This window comes from Rhipicephalus sanguineus, chromosome 2, assembly GCF_013339695.2.
Source record: "Rhipicephalus sanguineus isolate Rsan-2018 chromosome 2, BIME_Rsan_1.4, whole genome shotgun sequence".
NCBI classification, from domain to species: domain Eukaryota; kingdom Metazoa; phylum Arthropoda; class Arachnida; order Ixodida; family Ixodidae; genus Rhipicephalus; species Rhipicephalus sanguineus.
The window spans coordinates 145,583,357-145,608,419 of record NC_051177.1 but is presented as its reverse complement, the minus strand read 5'-3'; the positions used below and the strand labels follow the sequence as shown (position 1 = coordinate 145,608,419).

At 46.9% G+C, this 25,063-nt stretch overlaps 2 protein-coding genes across 3 annotated transcripts in view; one reads left to right on the top strand and one right to left on the bottom strand.

The window, feature by feature from the left end:
- Positions 1-25,063, bottom strand: part of LOC119381947 (sodium- and chloride-dependent neutral and basic amino acid transporter B(0+)-like) — a 169,839-nt gene that overhangs the window by 62,135 nt on the left and 82,641 nt on the right. The gene's annotated exons all lie outside the window — the stretch shown is intronic.
- LOC119381949 (uncharacterized) overlaps positions 23,404-25,063 on the top strand; it is a 9,899-nt gene continuing 8,239 nt past the window's right edge. The window contains exon 1 of the mRNA XM_037649698.2: positions 23,404-23,469. Coding sequence (XP_037505626.1) covers positions 23,404-23,469 — 66 coding nt within the window. The remainder of the gene's footprint in view (positions 23,470-25,063) is intronic.

The following is a 25,063-nucleotide window of genomic DNA, read 5'->3' as shown; positions in this document are numbered from 1 at the left end:
CCCCCCCCCCCCCCTACGACGTGTCGCATCGCCTGTGTAGCGTCGGCCGTTAAACCTCATAATCAATAATCATCATGAAAACGAAAGCATCCGGGAGTCTCGAGATGTATGCATGCAAACGGAATGACACACCCACTTAAACGTATTCACAGTACAAAATTGGAAGCCCATGCTGGAAGCACATTTCTTTCTTACAAAAAGCACGTTTGCAAAAACACATTCTCGTGTAGCTTACCGGGTGTTGTCAGGGCGCCAAATACGGGCTTGCTGATCGCACGATGTAGTGAACGTGCACTCATCTGTGAAGACGACTTGCTTCCACTCCTCAGTTGAATGTTGCGCATGCTGTCTAAAAAATTGCAGCCGTTTTTCTTTGTTCTGAGCACGAAGAAAAGGCTTTTGGGCTGCAATCCTGCTCTTCAGACCCGCTTCCCGGAGGCCTCGCTTGACCGTTGTCACGGATGCTCTCAAGTCGAGGGTATTTTTGATTTGCTGAGCAGAGAGACCTGGCTTCACTGCTGCCACCGCAATGATCCAAGCATCCTCTTGTTCAGTCGTAACTCGAGACCTCGGCTTCCGCGGAGCATCCTTGATCCGGCGGCAAGATTTAAATCCTTTTGATCCTGTTGACTGTCTTGAGCGTTCTTCCCGTCGCTACGGCGATTTTTCGCAGCGACGTACCCTTGAAATAGAGCTTGACGATTTCCCAGCGCTCATTCTCAGGAACTCTGGCCATGCCGGAAGGTATTGCTTTGACGAAATACCACACTAAGAACACATGCAGCCCCTTTAAAACTCATAACGAGCAGAGTTTTATCAAAAGTGGGCGTAACTTTCGTCGGCTAAATGCGCTGTTTGACATGTGAAGCATCCAAGGCACACGCTGTTTCTTATGCCACGTGCTCTATTTCCTTTTGTAACCAAGTGAAATTTCAGCGACCAACTTCATTTTGCGACGAAAACGAACGTCTGAAATTCGAAGCCGAATACTGGGTGTAGCATGAACGGCGCGCCCAGATAACCCAGTTCAAATACTTTCTATCGAGCTCCATAGCTACAGTATTTTGAACCAGAGCGCGTGCGGCGAAGTGGGAGGCACCGTAGCAGACGACGCGCAGCCAACTCCGCCTCTGGCGCTGATTGCGCTTGCGCCGCAATACTTCGCGTGGCGCCCGCTTGGTGGCCCGAAGAGAGCGGCCACGCTAGAATCACTGGAAAATCAGAGTACCGCAAAGGTAGGCTGCACGCGGGCAACATTGGGCGGCGGCGGCCATTTCCCTTCCAGACAGTCCGGCGCGTTGCTAGCGTGTGTTGAGAAGTGACCTATCTTTTCGCCTCGGTGCCGTGTTACGCTCGGCGGAACGGCATTATGTGTGTGTGTTTATTCAAGAGGATATTAGAAGTGATTTCGAGTCATCGACAGTTATGGATCGACTGCGCGGTTAGCGGTGCAACTAATGAAACGTGCGGCGAATGCTGCCACGTGCTCGCGAACTCGCTTCATGGCTTCATCGGTCTCTTTTCGTGTCACGCCCGGGTAGGGTGGCTAGCCACCCTAGCCCGGGTGTGTTCGCTAGGTCCGGAGCTGAAAACATAGTTGCATTAGCGCAGTGACACCGTGCGAGATGCCATTTACTTTGACATTTGGTGAATTTTGACTGTTTGCGCTAGCTTTGCAGTCGGTGTTCAGGTTCACTGCACTCGAGAACGTTATCGAACATCGAAAACATTCAACATTGCGTCCTTCGACTGATCGCTGACGCAACCTTGCTTGTGCACCATGCTTGCTGTTCAACTGGTTGTTGTGTGTGTACGGTAATTAGAAGTTGTGCGCGACGCATTTATGTCTTGATTCGGAACGCCAGCAGCCAAACGCATGGGCGAATCGGCGTGCGGTAGGTAAGGTGCGTCTTATCTTGCGATACATAGAAAATAGGTAATCGAAAATGATTGACATCACTACCTAATTGTTTCATTTACTATTTCTTTTCTCCTTAATATTCCCAACGTTGTAGTGCATTTGGAAATATTTTGGTGTGTTCCGACAAACAGTCTTTTTTTTTTTTTGCGTTGCCAGCGCGTAAACAGCTGGGGTTCGGTTTCTGCACTGCTGCACCTTTTTTTTTTTTTCATAATGCACTTTTAATAAAACTTCATCGGCACGGTGCTTTGTGTTCTTTTCATCAGAAATAGCACATCCGAGAAATTTTTAAAGCTTCTGCAACACAGTACGTATATAGACATGGGCTCGCATAAAATCGACTCCCGCAATGCGTGGGATCTGCGCTTTTCTTTTGTGACTATTTCTCACCCACTGAACAGTATTTTAGGGGTACGCTCGGCGCAATGCAGCACTAGCAAGATTTTTTTGGCAACTAATTTAAAAATGCGATTAATAACATTGCCTTATACCAAGTTTATCAACAGAGTTCCACGCTTCTGTTTTGCGCAATGGCAAATGATCATGCCACAATTGCCTTCAAGGTATACCAATAAACAGTTATTATTTTAATAAATCTTCGATTTCCCTCTCGTGCGTGACACGCTTATAACTCGAATAGCATACGTAATCTGTTCAACAGATCGAGATATAACAGCCGAGCAAATAGAAAGGTATATATTGTTTTCAATATCGCTGACCATAGCGAACCGAAAAGGTGAAGTATCCTGTCGCATGAGATCTTTTCCAGCAAAGTTTGTGTATAGTTCACTGTAGGAAGGTGTGTTCTTCGAGGGGTGCGAATTCACTCCGACCAACTATGTGCAGCCCCGTAGAACGGTGCTCTTTGACATTAATTTTTCCCACACGGCATGCAAAAATTAACGAGATTCTCAGAGTAGCTCACCAGTAACGTTCGATTGCTGGTGAGCTACTCTCTGGAATCTGCATGCAGTGGCGTAGCCAGGGGGTGGCACACCGCCCCCCCCCCCTAATTTTTTTCCTGTGGCATACATAGCACAAAATGCCACTCGACCACATCTTCCTGCCAGGCCCCCACCTCAGATCAAGGAGGTGCCACCCCCATCCCGAACAAAATTTCTTACGCCCTGTCTGCAAGGCGCGTTTAAATATGCGACGAAGTACTTCTAAAGACCGTGGTAGGGTGGCTTCTAGCCACCCTAACCGTGGTACTGCTAAATGTCCGGCCACGCTCTGCATTGAACGCGCCTGCACCCAAAGCGCTTGGAAGGAATATGGCGGCGAGAGGCCACGCATGCTGCGTTCCCTCTAACAGTGGCCGCGACTGTACAGCACGAATAACAGCGGGGACAAAGGACATCCCTGTCTCAGCCCCCTTGCTAATATCAACGTTCTCTTTGCTACAAACGCATTCCCATTCCATGCAAACTGTATTTTCTCGGTATATCTCCCTCCAAAGCTGTATAGAATCGTCGCCTGTGCAGATTTCTTTCAATATATCCCAGAAAATTTCCTGATTGACGTTGTCGTACGCCCCAGTGATGTCTATAAAAGCCACGCACTAGGGCCTATTTTCTACTTTAGATATTTCTATACACTGAGTGAGAACAAACAGGTTAGCGTCTAACCGCTTGTCGACTCGAAATCCATTCTGGAGTTATTCTCCCAAAATATCGTCATGTTCTGCCCACATTTCTATTTTCATTTTTACTGCTTGCCTCGCCAACCTGTATAGTACCGATGTAATGGTTATACACAATATTCATGAGCACTAACAGACAATAATGCCCGTTAGTGCTCATTAATATTGTGTATAACAAAGAAAAACGAGCCCTTAAAATTTCCAGTTCTTTCCTTCATGTAATGGTTAGTGGTCTATACGAGCGAATGTTATCCTTTTCTCTCTTGCCTTTATAGATTAGGTTCATTCTACTTTTTCGACAACTATCTGGTATTTGCCTGTCCTTTAAGCATTTTTCTACGGCTTTCAGCAGTTCTTCTTTAGTGCTATGTCCTAGTTCGTTAATGAGGCTAACGGGAATCCCATCTAAACCCGCGGTAGTGCGCTTTGTAATTTTTCCTTCGGCCTTTTTCCAGTTGAAATTCTCCAGTACTAGCTCTTCCTCGGTTGCTCTCTCCGCCACTTTTACTCACCGGGGAAATCCCCTGGACGCTTTTTTTAAACGGCTGTTACCTTTCGGATGTAACCTAGCGCTTCGTACCCTTCCAAATGATTTCCTCATTCATCTACAATATGTTGTTGCACTGTGATAGACTTCCTACGTAGCGCCTTTAAGTGGCTCCAAAACATCCTAGGTGCGTGAATCTGTCACCCAGCGTTCACTTTCACCTTTAATTTTTGCCTCGACCAATTTCTGTACAATGAATTTTTTCTCTAGATATATTCACGTATTTTGTTGACTTCGTCCTGCGGCCGCTTCTCCTTTTTTGCCCTTCTATGCACCCGTGATGCTTCACGCCGCTTCTCGATCGCTTCCCAGATTTCCTTGTTCTACGAACTTTTATTGCGATAGCAATTATATGGACAGTCTCGGCTGAATTTTGCCGTCGCCGTTGCCGTCGCCGCCGTCATGCACCGTATATGTATAAGTATGTATATATGAATAAAAGCCCCAAAGAAAAATAATTCAGAGAAAAGCTTCCGAAGCGCGGAATCGAGCCAGGGACCTCTTGCTCCGCAGCGAGTGGCGCTAGCCACTACGCCACGAAACGCAGATCCTCCACGTAGCTAACGGCGAGCGTTATATACACATCCTTTACCGCTGGACGGACTCAGAGACGGCTGCGCTTATAAGCGTTTCTTCATTACCAGCGAGATGGCGTTAGGAGCGCGACAGGCGCATTTAAAAGTCGTCAGCTCGCTCGCTCGCTTCTTATACTTGCGCAGGGAGAACCTTGCCCTTCCGCTGTCTGCTCGCGCGGTTTTCTTGTGCTGAGGGGAAGAGGGATGTTTCACGCTTTCACCGTGATGTCCGCGCTCATGTTACGGAGCGTACGAAAGCCACTCGAGCTCAAGGGACGCCGCTAAACGAACAAACAGAAGATGAGCGCGAAATATCACGTGTCACAGCTCGACACTTGAAGCACGCTAGTTTCCTTCGCTGCTTCGGCCGCCTTTGCAACAGGAGCGCTGTTCAAACTGAGAGTATCCATTGGCGAGCCTCACTTCATATAGCATTAGTTTCTTGCTATCGCATTCATTGCTTCGGCCTTGCGGCGACACTGTGACTTTTAGGGGCGAAGCTCCTTAAGGCGGCACCCGTTCGTCCCTCGTAGTCGTCGTCGTCGTCGTAGTAGTAGTAGCAGTAGTAGTAGTCGTAGTCCGTAACAAGTCTTACGTTTTGACCTCCAAGGTGGTGCCGGTGGGAGATTTTTCCTGTGCGTTGTTGAACAATAAAAAATTCGCAGCGTGCGCGTTAACTAAAAGCCGAATTCTTCTGTCTCTCATTCCCCATTAGCAGCCATTGGCATGTTCCAGTAGGAAACGTTAGTAGAAGTAGAAGTGTAAGTGTTAGCTAAAAGCCGACTTCTTCTGTCTCTCATTCCCATTAGCAGCCATTGTTTACCTCCAAGGCAGTGCCTGGTGAGATTTCTCCTGTGCGTGATTAAACAATAAAAATTTTGTTCAAAACGCCGTTGATTGATGAAATAAACCAACGAAAGACGCCAGATGTTTTGTAAAAGCAAAACGAAAGAACGCCAGATGTTTCTAAAGCAAAACGAAAAGACGCCAGCTGCTTAACGAAAGACGCCAGGTTTTTCGAAAGCAATGGTTTTCTAAACAATGAAAATTCACAGCGTACATGTAAAATTAAAGGGAGCTGCAAGTCGTCATAACTAATCTAACCTTTAGTATAAACGCGCCCGATCTCACGTCGGTGATGATGTACTGGGCAGAATTCACGGAAGATTCACGGTTTACCGATGAACCTCCGCAGCTTCGCCCACTCATCATCATTCACTCCGTGGATATGCTGTCATTTTTTCGGCTTCCTCTTTCCTTTCCAGCAAATAGTTTTCTTCTCTCTCCCTATCTCTTTCGTCATTAGATCTAACAGCTCACTGTACTCCCAGTCCTTGCCTGGTATTTTGCCTACTTCTTCCTCGACTCTTGCGGCTATATTTATTATTTGTTTGTCATTTAAATACGAGGTGCCAGACTTTGATTCTATGCTCTCATTCCAGTTTTATATCCCATTTGTAATGTTATTCGTTTATGATCACTACCCAAGCTGTTAATCCTTCCTCGTCTATTCTCATTTCTCTCAATTTGTGATAAATTCCTTCAGACATGACACAATCATCAGTGCTTGATTGTTTGTTTCCGACTTCCCACGTGATCTGGCCGTCACATTTAGGACCCGTGTTAACTATCTCCAGACTATGTTGCTCGCAGAGATCTAGTAATAACTTCCCATTGGTGTCTGAATATCCGTCAAGGTCGTGTATGTGCGCATTCATGTCCCCTAGAAGGATGATTTCGGCCCCATTACCAAATTCCTCAATATCCTCACTCATGCAATCTACTGTCTCCTGATTCTTTTCTCTGCAATTATTTCCCGTCCAGAAATAGCCACGTTTTCTTTCCACCTACCGTGCCCAAAACCCAGACCGGATGGATGGATGGATGCTATGAGCGTCCCCTTTATAACGGGGCGGTGACATGTCTGCCACCAGGCTCGAAGGCGAAAAAAAGAAAGAAAAAAAAAATAAACTTCCTTGTTTCATGTTGTCCTAATGCCTTATCTACATTGATTAAATCTACGTTATTATACCAAAAAATATAAATTCACGGTCCATCTCTCTGCCTCTTAAGGCAGAATGACCTTTTTTTTTCCCAGTTATTTATTTTGTACTTTATCTCTACTTTTCTGCCACAATACTCTAACCGTCTCTTACTTATTTCTATCGCGGACGTGTTTCAGCTTTCCATTGTTGTCCCTAAAACCCAAGGCTTCATGCAGACTCGTGCCCACACGTATACCTGGGTGAATATCGCCACATTCAATCAGTACATGTTCCATCGTTTCCTTAGTTCCCCCGCAGCATGTACATTGTTCTTCTTCGTACTGAATTTCGCCTTATAACTACGCGTTCTAAGGCAGCCCGACCTTGCTTCAAACAGTAAGCGCTTCCCCTTGAATTATCATAAAACCTTTCCCCTCCTTATTTCGTTTTTTCCTTTTCGGTAGTTACTCAGAGCCGGCTTCTTTTCCATCGCTGTCATCCAATAAGTCCTCTCCGCCTCTCTGACCTTCCGCTTAATGCTCCTTGTTGTCATATCGCCCGCACTGCCAGCCGTATATTTACTGGTGAGCCTCCTAGTTCTTTTTCTCCACTGCGTGTCAACGCTTTTTTCTATACAAATACCTGAAAACCTTCTCTGCCCATCTACTCTCCTTCATTTTCCTCAGCCTCTCTTCGAATCTCATTTTGCTCTGCGCTTCCCTCACTTCAAAGCCTGTCCATCCCATATCACCCTTTACCGCCTCATTTGTCGTCTTCCCGTGAGCGCCCAACGCGAGGCGGCCCACCGTCCTTTGATTTACATCCATTCCTGATTGCACCTCTGACCTCATGCACACCACTGAGTTCCCAAATGTAAGCCCCGGAACCATCACACCCTTCCACAGCCCTCGAAGCACCTCGTACCTATTGTATCCCCATAAAGCTCTGTGCTTCATAATTGCAGCATTCCTCTTTCCCTTTGCTACCGATGCTTTCTCTTGTACTTCCATATATCTATCCCCCTCATTTACCCATACTCCGAGGTACTTGTACTCGCTTACCCTCGGTATTTTTTGGCCCTGTATTAAGACCGTATGGTCTCCGTGATCATTGAATACCATCAATCCACATTTTGTTGCACTAAATCCTAGTCCTAGAGCCTCACACTCCCTTCCGCATATATCTGCCAGTCGCTGTATATCATCTTGACTGTCCGCAAATAAGACAATATCATCAGCATAAAATAGACCAGGAAGCTCTGCTCAACCATCGCTCCGACCTGTTTGTGTGACAAATTAAATCCAATGTTGCTACCTTCTAGCGCTTTTTCCATCCTCGCCATGTACAGCATGAATAACAGCGGGGACAGAGGGCATCCCTGTCTCAGCCCCTTGCTAATTTCAACGCTGTCCTTGCCACTTATTCCTTCCCATTCTATACAAACTGTATTTTCTCGGTATATTTCCTTCAAAAGCTGTACACAGTCGTCACCTATGCCCACTTCCTTCAATATATCCCACAAAATTTCCTGATTAACGTTGTCATACGCCCCGGTGATATCTAGATAAGCTACGTATAAGGGCCTGTTTTCTATTTTAGATATTTCTATACACTGAGTAAGAACAAACAGATTATCGTCTAACCGCCTGTCGATTCGAAATCCATTCTGAAGTTCTCCCAAAATATCATTTTGTTCTACCCACGCTTCTATTTTTAATTTTACTGCCTGCATCGCCAACCTGTATAGCACCGATGTAATGGTTAGCGGTCTATACGAGCGAATGTTATCCTTTTCTCCCTTGCCTTTATAGATTAAGTTCATTCTACTTTTTCGCCAACTGTCTGGTATTTCCCTCTTCTGCAAGCACTTTTCTACGGCTTTCAGCAGTGCTTCTTTAGTGTTCGTTAATGAGGCTGACGGGAACCCCATCTAAGCCCGGAGTAGTGCGCTTAGGAATTTTTCCTTCGGCCTTCTTCCAATTGAAATTCTCTAGTACTACATCTTCGTCGGTTGCACTCCTTTGCGTACTTTTACTCACCGGGGGAATCCCCTGGGGGACCTTTTTAAACGAATCGGCTGTTATCTTTCGGATGTAACCTAGCGCTTCATATCCTTCCAATTGATTTCCTCCTTCATCTACCATATGTTGTTGCATTGTGACAGACTTCCTACCCAGCGCTTTTAGGTGGCTCCAAAATATCCTAGGCGCGGCAAAATGCAAAATCTGCTGCCATCTAGCGGCCGCCGCGCGCATTTCCGCCATGTTGAAGGCTAAGCGCGCTCCGCATGTGCGCCCATGGTGCGTACGTAGTTGCGGCTGATCGGAACGGCAATGCCGACATATTTTCGTGTGCCGTGTTGCTCAGACTGAGGAAATTGGGATGCTGAAAAAAAAGAAGGTTTGCAGGAAAGTAAGCTCCCTGTTACTAGACTTCCTTCCGGCCGACGAGAAGCAGCAGATCGTTCCGTTGCTCCGGCTACTGCTTACGACTGACGCCGAGTTTACGTTCACTGCTGTTAATAGATGCGGTATGGGACAGCATCGGCACTCATCAGAGAACACTCTTTCGTGTCACCCCGCCACGAGACAGTTTTCGCGCCGTGCAGGCACAGACGGGCTTCGTGTACAAGCTTCAAAGCTGCATGCATAGCGGTTACTGCGCATCCCTGCGCTGCCGTTGACAACATTACTTTGTTTATTACATTGCGATAACAATTGCATGTTAGACAGGTAGCACGTGCACTTCATCGATTCTCAGCGAACGGACCGATTGTGCTGGAGTGGGTTGTTTGTAGTTTGTCTTTGATTGCGGAGTTTAACAACGTAGCGTTTGATGGATAATTTCCGCGCGTGCTTCACTATGCGTATTTTTCAAGCATTTCATGTGCTATCACTGACAAATTCAGAGGCGCGGCCCGGATGTCCTGACCTCCCCCTCCCTCCCTCCCTTACTGACAATGTATTCGCCAAGAAACGCTCATATCAGGTTCTCCCGAAAGCTGATCCCCCTTCGGAAAAATTATGCATCCACCTCTGTGAGCTAATAAATGTTAACAGAAGCTGAAACTGAAAAAAAATGCTGTTCTGGGGAAACGTGTTACATTCGACCGTGGGTGCGCTACCGTTGGTTACGCGCTGAAGTCGTTTCGCAAGCGTTTAGTCGGCGACGCAAAACTGCCTTGCTGCAACGAGTTGAAATTGAAAGGCGCCTAGTAGGCCCCGAAATCGACGACGTGAATGCGAATATTCTTGGCATATCGTGTTATTTACGAGCACATGTAGGAAGAATATTCAATAAACTACCAGCTAATCGGCACCTACTTCTTGGAGCAACTAACACATTTCATGTTCACTTTTCACGTGCGTGAGATGCGGAAATTATTTACAGTTTAATCGTGCGGTAATTTTATACATAGCATGCGTCGGTGACTACAGCGGCGAAATATTTTTATTTGAAAAATAAAAAAGAGGACAACGTTTTATTTAAAATTAGATGCACGATACATCTGGTCGACGTAGACCTCCCTTAATAAATACGCTTTAAAATGGGTCAAGAGCACTTTCTTAGTGTCATCGCCCTGCCTAGCCTTGGCGAGCGCTGAAGCCTCCTCTCTACCATCGCCCACTACGCATGATATTCAGATAGCTAACAACGCTTTATTCGCTACACTGAAGGCATACAGGCAAGTTTGTAACCTAGCGCAACGCTTCATTCTCAATTACGACAGGCCTACGTGTGACTCGGTGAAAAACTTGTACTGTCTTCTCGTCGTGAGGCAGTCTTTACACGTAATAACTAGGCGGGGCCTTTGTTCCATTACTGTCGTGCAAGTAATCAATGGAAGAAAGTTCCGTGCTGTACAGTTACCTTTGTGTACTGTTACTGGAATAAAAACAAGCGTGTGCGTGTTAAGCGCTTCTGTAGCGCTAAAGCGCTGTCAGCCATATAGCTTTCCTCAGTAAACCTATCAACATTCCTGCATGGGAGAACTGAATAAGAAATGCGGATGAATATTTGATCACGCAGTGTACAAAGTGCTATTTGAACTCATCGTGCAGGAATACGGGCTTTCTTTTTGTTGGGGGATACCCATATCAACAAGGAGTAAATACTTAATTCAGTCATGCTACAGCAGTGCGTAGTAGGTGGAACATAAGCTAAACACGTACAAGTAAAACAACGACAAGAAAAAGTCATCCATTACGAAAATGTCGACTGTTGCCGAAGGCGAGCAACCCCGTTCGTTGGCAGGATGCGCTTCTTTCACAAGTAATAGTAACGTTCGGCGCGCATCGTGCATTACAGTAGAACCCCGGTGATACGATCACCGCTCGTACGAATTTCGTGGTGATACGAATTTTTCTGTGGCCCTGGCCAAGATCCTTTCGCTTGCAATGTAATGGAGTACGGTTGTTACGAACCGATTTTCACACCGTGACGTTTGATACGAACGTACGCTACCGCGCAGTACGAACAGGTGCTGCCCGCACTGTCGCAGAAGACGCGCCAACCGCGTGGCCGCAGGAACCCAAGCGCGGGCAGCGCGCCGTCAGTTTGGCCATCAGCGGCGCGTCGTAGCCTCTGAGATTGTGCGCGAGAATCTTGAAAGCCTTAATGCGCGTTTGTGTGCCTTCGTGTTTAGATTACAAATGACGTTGGCGTCGCGTTTTTTTTTTTTTTTTTTGCTCGAGGTAGCGCCGTTGTATTGTGTTTGCACATGCCTGCCACGCCGATGCAAGCCATGTCCTCGCAATCAGACATCCCGTTAAAAATGGGCGAGGGCCGAAAGAGGACGGTCTTGGCGAAGGAGCTAGGCCTCGCAACGTCAACATACACGGTTGTTGAGGGCGCGCACACCTGCCAATTAGCACCGTCCGATTAGCACCGGAGACTCCCGATTTTTGAGCAAACCTCCCGATCGTGCGGGCACGGCCGTATATATAGCGAAAAACATCTCCAACACCAACGCAATAACAAAAGAGTCAAGACAAAGGACAGCGGTTGACAAATTTTCTGGCCTTCATATATATATCGCGTCCAAAGCGCTCCTTAAGTCACTTTCGTCGCAATACTCAGTTGTCAAGCGGGAAAGCATACTTAGACTAGGAAGGGGCTAGTAGCTGTCACGGGTCACATCACACCTGATTCATCACGCGCGCAAGCAGCGTATGTTTACAAGTACGAGTATGATCATTCACGTTTCAAAACTTTACCGGAATTTCTTCAGAGCGCTTCGTGACGTTGTTACGGCCATGAGAAACAATAAATCAAAATGGATGCCAGCTTTCTTTTGTCGCTAAGTAATTTTGCATGTTTTGTGGTGATACGAATTTCGGATGATACGAATATTTTTGGCGAGCCCGCGAGATTCGTATCACCGAGGTTTTACTGTATTTCGGGAATGAAGAGCGCCCATATTACCAGAAAGCTGCAGTCAACGCAATTTGTTTGCCGGAAATCGGGTCAAATCGCTCACAACGAAGCGCTGTTGTGTGCGTTTGTATACGCGCCGACAACCGGCTATCCACACTAGCGCGGCGACGGCGCTGCCACCTCTAGCCCGATCTCGGGGCGAATAGCAGTGGCAGCAATACGATTCGGACACAAGCCTCCAGCATGGCGCCGAATCGGTAGCTTCGTAAAACCTCCGACAGATGGCAGCAATATTGCATAAGGTTTATACCACTTGTCGAACGTTGGCTTCAGCGACACTCCCAAGGATTTTTCAGTCTTTGAACTAGGCGAACAATGATGGTAAAACAAACTCCGTAAAGTTTCGATTGACGCTTTAAGCAAAGGGCAGATCAGAGGGATACGTACCCGAAGTGACCAGGTCGTCGAAGTCCACGTCGTAGAGCACGGTGGCGTGGCCGTACAGCGCGAACACCATGCAGCCGGAGAAGAAGCTGAAGCAGAAGTCGGGCCCCGACCAGCTGCACGATGTTCCTGCGCCAGAAGCGGAGTGAGAAGTGCAGTTGCACGACACCGGTGCGCCGCCTATAAACTCACATTGAGAGCGGCCAATCGAACGGCTTGTAGCTGCCGTAGCCAGTGAGCACGCCCAGAGCCAAATCCATGCTGAATAGAAGCTGCTGCGAAGCCGCTCGCCACGTCTGCGTTTGAGAAAGAATTGAGCGTGTAACAGAAGTGTTCATGCTCGCTACTTCATGGGCTTTGAGTGCACGCAAACATATTTCTCACTAGACTTCGTGTGCATGAGCTTTCATGTCCTTGAAAGACAAGATAATATTCACTGTATGCGCGTTTGCTCTCCGCACAATGCCGTAAAGCTTTTTGCCTCTCTGCTATGCGGTAAAGCGAAAATAACATTGTGGCCCCTTCAGTCAGAATGCGCCAGGCGCTCTGAAATAGTTGGCAGAAGAAGCTTTTCGCACGCATATATTTTTTTGAAGGGCCCTTGAATCACCTGTGACAATTCACAGAACTCTCAGCCTTTTCTACCGATTTCGCAGTCTTTTCATCACACGTCGTGATGCGAATATGATGCCGCCCGTGAAGCTACCGGTGCTCAAGCTTTCGCCAGGCCCTTATGCGAAGCGTACGCGTTCTGATTCATCTGTTCTCAAGCTTTAAAATGATCAAATGATCACTTAACTGTATCCACAACCGAGCCCAAGGACTGCCCTTCCCCAGCAGCTATAACGATGCGTCGCTAAAGCGTTGCCCAAGCGATAACTAAGTTCGCATGATAGGCGAGCGTACCGCGATGTCTATGAGCTTGGACCAGTCCGGGTACAAGAAGGCGCTCACTCCTCGTATGGAGCCGCGCTGCACCACGCTGGACAGCAACAGGGTGAACAGCAGCGCGAACGACATCCACGTAGTGCCCATCGCCAGCTGAGGCCGCCCGCGAGTGGAGAGCGAGTGGAAGCGTTTCGCCTAACGCTGCCATTTGAAAAATCAGCACAGCTTGCAATAAGTCGCGTAAGGCTAGTCACAGCAGGGCTGGTGGACACCTAGCTCGTCCTGACTTGGCTAAACTTTTACCCTCTCACCTGTTTCTTTCCCACCCCTTGCACCACCGTAATACACATGAATATGCTTCCTCCATTTGTTCACCTTTTTTTTTAGACTGTGTCTTTCTGTCTCCTTCTCTCTATGGCTGTAGGCAAACCTGGACGATAGCTGCTCTGCTGTAAAACTCCTATTGCGCTTATGTGCCACAGAAAATGGGCCAACCCCGCTACTCACCACAGTGGTCCACTAAAGATCAGCAAGAGAACACACGGGCGGCGAACACCGATTGGGGACCGTACGTTGCAGCTTCTCTTGTTGACCATCTGTTCCGAGTGCTTGGGTGGCGAGTGAGAGCACGTGCGGTTTGATGATGATGATAATTTTCTATGTACGACACGCGGCAGACCTCGACCCTAACACCTCCGCTGTAAAAAACGCATTTCACGTGCCTCATATATGGGCTATTTCGGAAGGGGTTGGCGTCAGGATTCGAGAAAACTATCGATACTGGTCTTCAGAATGACTCAAATCTGGACGCCGAATATGAAATAATGGGATTTTTTTTTACTACCATGTTTCAACATATGGTGACCCCATGGGATGCCTCACGCAAAAAAGGGTGCATGAGGCCAGTTACGGATGTGTAGCTAACCCGAACAATACCTTATTATTCGCAATAGGCAAGTAAAAAATTGGGGGGACGCTTAGGCTTTGCCTTTAAGAGTTGAATGCGATAGCGATATCCGCACGCACGCACGACCACACGCACACACACGCACTATCGTCTTCCCAATCGCTAGCCTACCTTCCCTTCTCGGTGGAGACCTAAACTGTGCCGCAGGGAAAGCCAAAGTGCAAGCGCCCTCCGGCTCATATCTCTATTTGCGTCTACCTCGAATTTTCGCTCACGGCCAACGCAGCATTTTGGCTTACAACCAAAGACGCCGACGCCGGAATTTCTTCGTCTCGGAGATTTAATATTGCCTGTTTAAGAGCTGGCCAGACATAGGCGACTATCTCGATTCCATTATCTGCATCTCGATCCCACCCTGATGACTGCCCTCCGACGGGAACGAAACACAATCATTAAAGCTCACGTTGGAGAATGTCAGGTGGACCAAATTAAACCGGTGTCCCTCCGTCCTGCTTCATTTAACGACGTCCCCTATAATCATATCGTGGTATCGGCGCGCAATATCCCAGAATTCTAAATTTTTAACTGTTTTTTGCTGTGACGACATGCCGGGATTTGATCCCGCGACCTTCGGGTCAGCAGAGCAGTCGATCCATGGAAGTAAACAGCGCAAGAATCAAGACGACGCACACATGAAGAAAAGAAACGAACAGGCGCTGAACAGTCGAAGAGCAGTCGAGTACCATAACCACTAGACCACCGTGGCGGGTCTTCTTTCGACCAGTCGGCAAGGTCCTATATAAGTATTTTCGTGAAAAAAAAAATCCGGCAGATCCCACGCACTGTGGGTATCGATGTAATGCGAAGCAGCCAGCAAAGAGCTGCATACATCGCTTTGTTTATTTTTTTGAGCCGAATGAAATCATTCATGCCGTAGTATCTAGTTCACCATATATCGCATGTTTGCCATGCACGCGTGCATGCACAGTATGTTATATACCATGCCAATGAAACGTATATTCTGGTTATACACTGCATGACCGGTGATTTATGTTCATCACGCACTCCTGTCATGCAATACCAATTTTGGTATATATCCTGTTATCTAAACGGCCGGAAGCGCACCATAACAGTGTCATGTAAATCATACCGTACATGACATGCATAACATAATTCACATGTTAGGACCTGTCAATTATGTTCGTCATACAGTCACATCGCACGATATCAATTTTGATGTATATCAAAAGAGCGAAATGGCCGCGAGTCAACCATGAGCGTGGCATGTAAATCATGCCATACATGACATGCATGTCATGGTCTTCATGTTACCACCTCGAATTTAGCTTCGTCATACAGTCACGTTGCCGCATTATCGTCAATTTTGGTGGGTATTCAGGCGGACTCGAAAACGGCCGCGAGCCGCATTCATGAGCGTGGCATGTAAATCATGTCGCACATGACTTGCCTGTCACGAATTTCATGTTACCACCTCTCATTTACGTTCGTGTCATACAAGGGCCCCCCCCCCCCCCGCGTTCGGGCCGCAATACCAGTTTTGGCGTATATCAAGCTATTGAAATCGCCTCGCGAAATGGGGCACATGAGCGGGGGCATGTAGAATCATGACATGCGTGGTCATGGTTATTCATGTTACCACCTAGTTATTGCATGTTCGTGATACAGTCACATCGCGTGCAATACGCAATTTTGGTGGCATATCAATCTAGCGAAACGGCCGCGAGCATGTCATCTTGTTACCACCTCTCATCGTTACATCGCGATACCAATTCATGAATGTGCATGTATCACATGTGCAGCATACCAATTTGGCGTGGTATATCCGCGAGCGCACCATGAGCGTGGCATGTAAATCATGACATACATGACATGCATATCATGGTTTTCATGTTGCCACCTCTAATTTACGTTCGTCATACAGTCGCGTCGCGCATTACCAATTTGGTGTATATCAAGCGAGCGAAACGGCCGCGAGCGCATCATGAGCGTGGCATGTAAACCATGACATGCATGTCATGGTTTTCATGTTACCACCTGTTATTCATATTCTTGATACAGTCACATCGCGCAATACTAATTTTGGTGTATATCAACCTAGCGAAACGGCCGCTAGTGCGTCATGAGCGTGGCATGTAAATGATGTCGTGCATGACACGCGTGTCATGATTTTCGTGTTACCACCTCTAATTTATGTTCGTCATACAGTCGCGTCGCGCAATACCAATATTGGTGTATATCAAGCCAGCGAAACGGCCGCAAGTGCACCATGAGCGTGGCATGCAAATCATGACATACATGACATGCATGTCATGGTTTTCATGTTACCACCTGTTATTCATGTTCTTCATACAGTCACATCGCGCAATACCAATTTTGGTGCATATCAACCTAGCGAAACGGCCGCGAGTGCGTCATGAGCGTGGCATGTAAATCATGACGTGCATGACACGCGTGTCATCATTTTTCATGTTACCACGTGTCAGTTATGTTCCTCATGTCGAAGTGTCTCATCATACCAGTTTTCGTATATATCCATTCATTTAAACGGCCGCGAGCGCCCCGAGACCATGTCATGTAAATCATGCCGCACATGACATGCGTGTCATGATTGCACGTTAGGACCTGTTATTATGTTCGCCATGAACTCTTGTCACGTCATACCAGTTTTTGTATATATGAAATTAACGGAGTGGCCGCAAGAGCCCCAAGGCCGTGGAATGTAAATCATGCTGTTCATGACATGCATGTCATGATTTTCATGTTATGACCTGTCATTTATGTTCGTAATACGGTCATGTTATTCCATACCAATTTTCGTATACATCCGATCAACGAAACGGCCAGGAGAGCACAAAGTCGTAGGCGGCTAGATAGATAGATAGATAGATAGATAGATAGATAGATAGATAGATAGATAGATAGATAGATAGATAGATAGATAGATAGATAGATAGATAGATAGATAGATAGATAGATAGATAGATAGATAGATAGATAGATACGCTCAAACTCGCAGAAGTTCGCTAAGAATGCTTCGCATTAAAAAAGCAAAACGCTTCTCCGTTCGTCACGTATCGCCAAAGGCGCACCTTTGCGTAGCTTCGAACGCCTTTCAAGATGCTGAGAAACTCGCCAAGGCAGCACAGGCTGATGAGCAGCAGCATGTCTGGATGCAAGTCGCCCATATCTTCGATGCCGGAGCTGAGGCGCAACACTTTCTTTCTGCAAAGGGAAAACGATCCAATGTGTATCACTGTGGCGGCAGCCATTGGGGAGACATGGAGACCTAACCGGGCTCCAATGGACAGTGACGCCGTAGAAAAAAAAAAACTGCTCTGTGGTTGGTGTTCTGCAAGAGTGTCACTAAGTGTACTGTCCAGTTCAGCGAGCTTTGATTGGTTAAGGTTCGATAGCAGCTGTTACGCTTGGCGCCGATCCACCAACACCCAAACTTTATCCAGTCAGCGTGAAATGAAACTGACAACTTGACCGCTTAGTGGACTATTATGGAATATAGGCCTCAAGGTCATCGACAAACTTATGGATTAGTTGAGAGCTCGCGAAATTTCAGCGCACGGCCATTCTATGCACGCCTCCACCGGGCTCATGGGTGCAGCTTGTAACGGTGTGCAATGCTATCGCTTTCTTCATACAAAATCTGTTGACAAAAATTTGAGTACGCTTTTGCGAATTTCGCACCGAGGGTCGAGGTCGTATGTCTCGCGACTTTACAGCATACTCGTATTCATTTTTGTTCATTATTCCTGAAGGCTTTGTAGAGCATTCGATAAAGAGGGGAGGCACAAGTTGCTTAGAAACAGTTTAATGAAACGCGAAGAAATTTCATATACGAGTCCAACGAATACAACATTGCGGGTTGCAGCAATAAGCTGTCTGCGATAAGCTAACTGCCAATAGATAGAAAGACCGAGTGAGAGAAAGATATAAACAGTGCATGTAAGGAAAGTGCCCATATATAGAAAATATTAGAAGACTTCAAATATATGACAACAATATGTTATACAAAAGAAACTGCACAGCTGTAAACAAAAGCACGTAACACACACAACTTTTAGATATATATGACGTGATAGCCGAGCTCTTAAAGATGTGCAGTGGGAACTAACGCCGTTTATCCAGTCGATAGCTTTTTAAGATAGACTATTGTAAGCTATCGAGGCAGGGTAAACGTCGCGTACGCCCCATGCAGCATATGCACTCCAAATACTTACTTTCGTGGCACCCCGCTGACCCGATTTCACTTTCATATGCAATGAAGTTATTGTTGCCAAGTTAGTGCTCGGCCAACTTACATGTACGGCGCAGTGTGGAAGTCTACATTGGTTCCCACATGGGCCTGACGATGATCACGCGCACTTTGATCCATGACAATATAGCGATGAGCCACACTAAGAAAATACACAGTTAATTTTTAAACACCCTTGTACTAAGAAAGACAAAGACTCCAGTGGTACGAATGTGTGGGCACCGCAGCGACATGCAAGAAAGTAAGCTTGGGTTGTCACTCACAGCAAGAACTGCTCGGTGGAGGTTTGCGTGCCGTTGACGCATGCGCTTTGCATGGTCTCGTACTCGGCGCCAGGAACGATTACGGTGCCACCGCCAGCGGAGGCCGAGTGGATCGCCAGGGCGTCCTCGCCGGTGTAGTTGTGGGAGGAGTACTTGCGCGCCAAGGTGACATTGACGCGGAAGCAGGGCACCTGCGCATTCGAGATAGAACTGTGAGAAGAGACCATTTTCATAATTTTAAAGCTAGCTTTCCTGCTATGCAGTTTGCCCAACTAATGGCGGCTGGTCACTTACTGGAAACAGCGCGTTCCAGCGCAGTTTGCTTGCGCTATGACGTGGAAAATGCAGACTCGGCACTCTTGACATAAATACGCATAATACACAAGCCCTAGTACGTGCAACCATGACCTCGTCTCCACTTGAAGTACGACAGGTGCCACCATTAGTTGGGCCAATAGGCAGCGCAGGGAAGCGCACTTGCGGATTATGAAAAGTGTCTAGAAGCTACCTAGAACGGCATCATCATCACCATCATCGTCGTCATGAACGTAACTACGCCAACTGCAGGACGAAGGCCTTTCCCATTTTCCTCCAGTTAACCCGGTCTTGTGATTGCTGCGCGTCTGCCCACCTAACTTTCTGTCTACCCCTGGAGCGCTTGCCTTCTCTTGGAATCCAGTTTGTTACTCTTAATGACCAGCGGTTATCTTGCCTACGCGCTACGTGCCCTGCCAATGCCCAGTTTTTCTTCCTGATTTCGACTAAGATGTTCTTAACACTCGTTTGTTCTCTGACCCATTCTGCTTCTTCGAGTCCATTAAAGTTACGCATATCATTTTCTAATTTTCATGGCTCGCTGCGTCGACCACAATATTAGGTTGAACCCTTTTCGCAAGACTCCAGGTTACTGCCCCGTAGGCCAGTACCTGTTAAATGCAGCCGTCATATGCTTTTATCCTGAGGAATACTGGCAAACTACCATTAGCGATCTGAGAGTACCTGCCAATTGTGCTTCACAAAATTCTTCTTCTTCCAGTTACTTCAGCCCAGAGCTGGTACCAAGGGGAGGGGGGGGGGTGGCTTGGGGGGTACTGACGGCCCCCACCCCCCGATAATTGTTCATGCTTTAACCTTTCGGGTGATACTAAAATATTTACACGCCTTCACAGCGACCACCAGCTGCCAAAGTTAGCCGTTCTCTCTCTTTCCTCTCCTTTTGAGCCACGATCGTCTGCTGCCCTCTCAAGCTTCCAATCGCACATTGAACATACGACGCGCAGGGCGATGTTGTCGTCCTTTGTGCGGAACCTCATGACGACCGCGACAGCAAAAGTGCGCCTGGAGTGACCATATAATAGCTGTCGCAACAAATCAGCAGCACCCGCGTTGTTCAACTCAGTGAAATATATATAGCAGTCAGAGCACTCACATTCCTGTAGTCTTTTTCGTAGCAGCTGGCGTCGTTCCAGCTGTTCTTACAAGCGTTCCACGGAAGCGTCGAGGAGAAAGAATAGAAAAGGTAGAAAGCGCAGTGGACAACGTTCGCTACGCAGTTCAAGCACGAGGCTAAGTTGACGTACAGCATGGTCCAGCCGATACCTGGAAGACAGAATAGCGAAACAAGAAAGATAGACCGATGCACTAGTCGGTCCGTGAAGAACATAGGCAAAAATTTAAAAAAGAAATACGGTAAAACAATGTAACAAACAAGTAGAGGAGCAGGTCAGTGCGGACTCGTGTCTGGGCCACAATATAAGAATGGTTAACATTTGAAGGACGTTCAGACGTAAATTCTTCAAATGTGTCCGTATGACGTCACGTTTTCTGATGCCATTGCGTTCATCAAGCAAAAAAAAAAACTGCATTTCTACTCCGAGCACTATTCAAATCACGTGCATCACTTCCCAAAGAAACATGACTGTTATACTTCGTTTGATTTCAGTCGCAGAACTTATGGCATTTCTTCATGGAGCTATATCTATCATTCTCATCTCTCCTCTATTCAGAACGTAAAAATAACGCTATCTGCCCTGTAATTCGAATTCGTTTTTTTTTTCTCATCTAATGCCTCCTGAGAAGTAAGTACGAATCGGATTCTTCAAGATACAGATTCTCCAACTATTACTTGGCGATTATGTTTACCAAAATCATTAAACTATGTAAATTTCTGAGCATGTTGTTGATCCCATTAACACAATGTTTGTACTTCAAGGCAAGCTGCTGTTACCATTGTGTCACGGTAATTACGGAAAGGTAGCATCGTCTTTAAACATAGAAACTATCTAGCTTATGTCCTTAAATTGCCCTCTACGTTGTATCCATTTAAGTTTACTACAGGAATGCTTGCTATTTGATTAACTGTGAAATAATGTTATTTTGCTAACTTGAGCTGTGAATGCAGCTCCATATTTTTAAATTTTCAACTTCCATGCTCTGTATTTTACTTCTTTATTATTTACCATAGGTTCCCACTGCAGTCTGAATATGCGATATTTGCCTGCACACCATTTCTGGTAACGCATTGCACAACCGAATAATGGTCTGAATTCAATATTGCTCCGCTTTGTGGTTCTGCGGCATAATTCTCTGGCAAAAAAAAAAAAAAAAAAACTTCCATTGAGAGGTACAACCTCAGCAAGAAGAATGATCAAGAGAGAATATCTGTACACTAATACAAACGACATTACATGTCTACTTGAAGCGTGAATTGCGAAATTAAAAGCCCGAACATATGGCCACGCGAGAGACAGCAAAAAATAACATGGCTGATCCCTCCGTCATAGGAATCGGTATAACACGAAGTGAAACGTGTCTTCACAGAAGTAGTGCTTATCGTGCAGTGATATATGAGATCTTCTACAATGTCTATTGGTGTTTGGCAGCTATAGCACCGTTTGACCGTCGATGCACCCATGTTGACGCCTAGTGGCATGTCTCCATCGCGACGACTAACGCCCATGATCATGATTAAACCATTGTGGTAGCTGAAGTTGTGAAACATATATTTGGAATCAGCGAATCGTGAATCGCGCGTAAAGATGACATCAACAAGCTCATAATCAACACTGGTACCCGATATGCACTTCTTCAAAACGTCGTCAATTAAGAAGAGAAGCGGCAGTGTGTGCTTACTAGTAATGGGCTACCGACGCCTGTGTTCATGAATACACTACCACACTGCGCTTCAGCAACACGGGAGGCAGAGGTTCGTCGCTTGAGCCGCAAACGCGTGCGTCCCGCTGGCCTCTGTTTCGCTCCACCAAGGCACGACATTCGCCTGTCAAAATCGTGTCCTTTTTGCAACGCGTATTGCAGCAGTGTTTTGTTAGTCGGTGCTCTCGCAATCGAAGCAGTCGGCGACGGAGAAATCCCGTTGCCCGTTGGTGCATGTGGAAGCTGCACTACTCCGATGAGCCGACGCACGCTAACACGAAGCGGGAGGCAAAGAACGTAACTGCGTCTAGGTTCCCTCGGCGACGCCAGCGCGGCCAGTGTCACTCGCTGGTATCGAGCCGCTTTAACCATGACCTTCGATATTGCGCGCAATCTCGGAGGTAAGCGCTAGTAAATGTACGATCGTGACGCATTATACTTCTTTTCACATCTCACAGACGGCGGCACCGCCCCGCTCTACCCCCGCCTACCTACACCGCCAACAGATGAGCACCGTGCGAAAGAGGATGTGTGAAAGATATAAAGCGCGTTCGTGGAGTGTCCGTTGTCCTGCATGTTGGCTTAGTCGGTTGAGCGTCGGGCGCATAGCGTCGCGGCCGCAAAGTCGTGGTTTCGATTCCAGCGGCGGATCGTTCTCTTAGATTTTTTTCTTTCTCACCCGTTGGCGTTCATTTATCAACGTCATAACCCTGACGGAAGTGCTTGGTGGACACCTGGCATAAAACACTTTCCTGTTAAAACACAGAAGCGCTGTGCGTGTGTGTATTTTGTGTTTTTTGTCTCTCTCCGCGCCTTGTGTTGAGGTTGCGCTTTTCCTTCCACAACCCAAAATGAAAGCCAACTCGCCCAAAAAGAAGTGTTGCTGAAGCTTGAAGTGGCTGCCTAAGGACCAAGACATATTGGAGCAACTGTTCGTAAGAAGATGCAAACGTCTGTCCAGTCAGCACATCGTTATGAAAAGTTACGGAACAGAATGTGAACGAGATAGCTCACGGTGCACCATTAGCGCACCAACTTATGGACATAGCTATAAGGAGATCCATACGGATGTCTCAGAGACAAAAAATAGCTTAGTCGACGAAACAATTTCGTCCTATCGAGGGATTCAAACGCGGAACCAAAGCCTGGAAATGCGTTGGTCCCGGTTTCCAATAGCGGAACTGGACAATTTTTCCGTCAACTCGGAAGGGTTGCTTTCCTAGAAGTCCCTGGGATTTCAGTCTGCGTTGTGCGACAACGGGGTGTATGACAACGTTTCGCTTTCATTCCCAAATGTTTACGTTGAAAGCTCAGTCTCGTAGTGATGTGTTGATATAAAAGCGACCGCGAAGGCACCCCGAACTAAACGGAACTCGAAGTTGCTGTCGTGTCTATATAAGGCCCACCTTTAGCCATGGGGAATCCGGCGAAAGGCTCTAGGGACTGTGAGGCTGCTGAATTGACCCAGGAAGACTTCGAGGTGCACCATGGGAAACGCGACGACGACCATTAGGAGCACGTACACCATGATGAACACCACTGGGAACGAGTGAGTCAAGTTCTTTTAAGTGCGCGAAAGACTCGAGTGTACTACGTTTGACCGCAATCATAAGAGCGTATTGAACAACTCAGTTGGTCTTCGGCCATATAGTTAGGCGTGCAAGGCAACAATGCCTGGCTATACAGATTTCATAGGGGGCCAGGGTGAATGTGGCTTCTACACTCTGGCAGAACATTTCCCGCTTAGTGTGCATATATACATATATACATGCACGTGCACAGAAACGCAGGCACATGTGCACATACATGTAGCGGGGTCAGAGCCCTCGAGGTAAAATCCTGGCTAGTCACAGAAGTACATCAACAATTAGGTAATCAAGTTTAAAATCCCGAAACTATGCGTTATCGGGTCACCGTGTAAGAGAGGCTTCTGACAGGACGGGCGCAGACTAACAACTGTGTTCCGTCACCCGCGCAGTGTTATTGCAGTTTCAATGTCGTACCAACTAGCCCCAACGCCACATTTAGAGGCTTCGAATTAACGTTGAATACCTTGGTTTTCTTCACTTGCGTCTAAGGCAGTGCACACATACACTATAGTATACCGTCCTTTCCGAATTCGGTTGCAGAGCCAGTGAGCAAACCTAGCAGGTCAAGCTATAACGCTGAGTCATTATAGAAAGGCACAGAAATTCCTAGTACGCCAGCGACTAACCAGGTTCTTATAGCTGTAGCTTGCTGAATCTACGTGGTTTAGTTCACAGCATTTTACTGTTAGTACACGTGCCTCAAAGAGGCGGCAACTTGAAGAAAACGTAAATCGTATATAATCAAATTACATTCTTTTTCATTCTTTAAAAAAAATGTTTCGTTGTATTTCGTTAGCAGTACTACAATTATACAAGCAACTTGATACACCTGGTATGGTTCCACGGGCTCTGATTTCAAAACATCTCGGCAGTGATATCAACGACCTTGCCGGCTAGTAGTATTTCGTATCGTATACGGCACCACACTACTAATCTTGCTTGAACAAAGAGCGGACGATGGGTCATGAGTTTCAAACGGTGCCCGGCAATCTATGCACTTAGGCGACCATCTCCCACCATACGCACTTTCACTGTGTTGGTTCAAAAACCGTTAGCCTAGGTTAAAGCGTTCGCGTGAAGCTCGCGACTGTGTTCCGAGGTGCATTTATCTATCCAGGGGACGCTCTAATAATTATTGCTGCGGTTTTACGTTCGAGACCACTGCTATATTTAGACGCACGCCGTAGCAGGTGCGGGCGGGGGGGTGATTCCGGAAATATCGTCGTCCTGGGATCATATTTCATTGGCGCAACCGAGCTTACGAGCAAAGCTTCCGCGCCCAATAGCTCGTGCGCACTGAAAGCACGACCCGACATCGTTTATATGCGCCATGCCAGTCGGGTCTGGCTTAATAAATAGAACCTTTCTTGTCGGAAAGACTCGGCCTGCCCAGACGCGCCCTCAATCGACCAGCTAGAATTCGCACCAGCGCCACCGGACCAGCTGAGTCAACCGACTACTGCTGGGTTCATGGAAAGGCCCTGT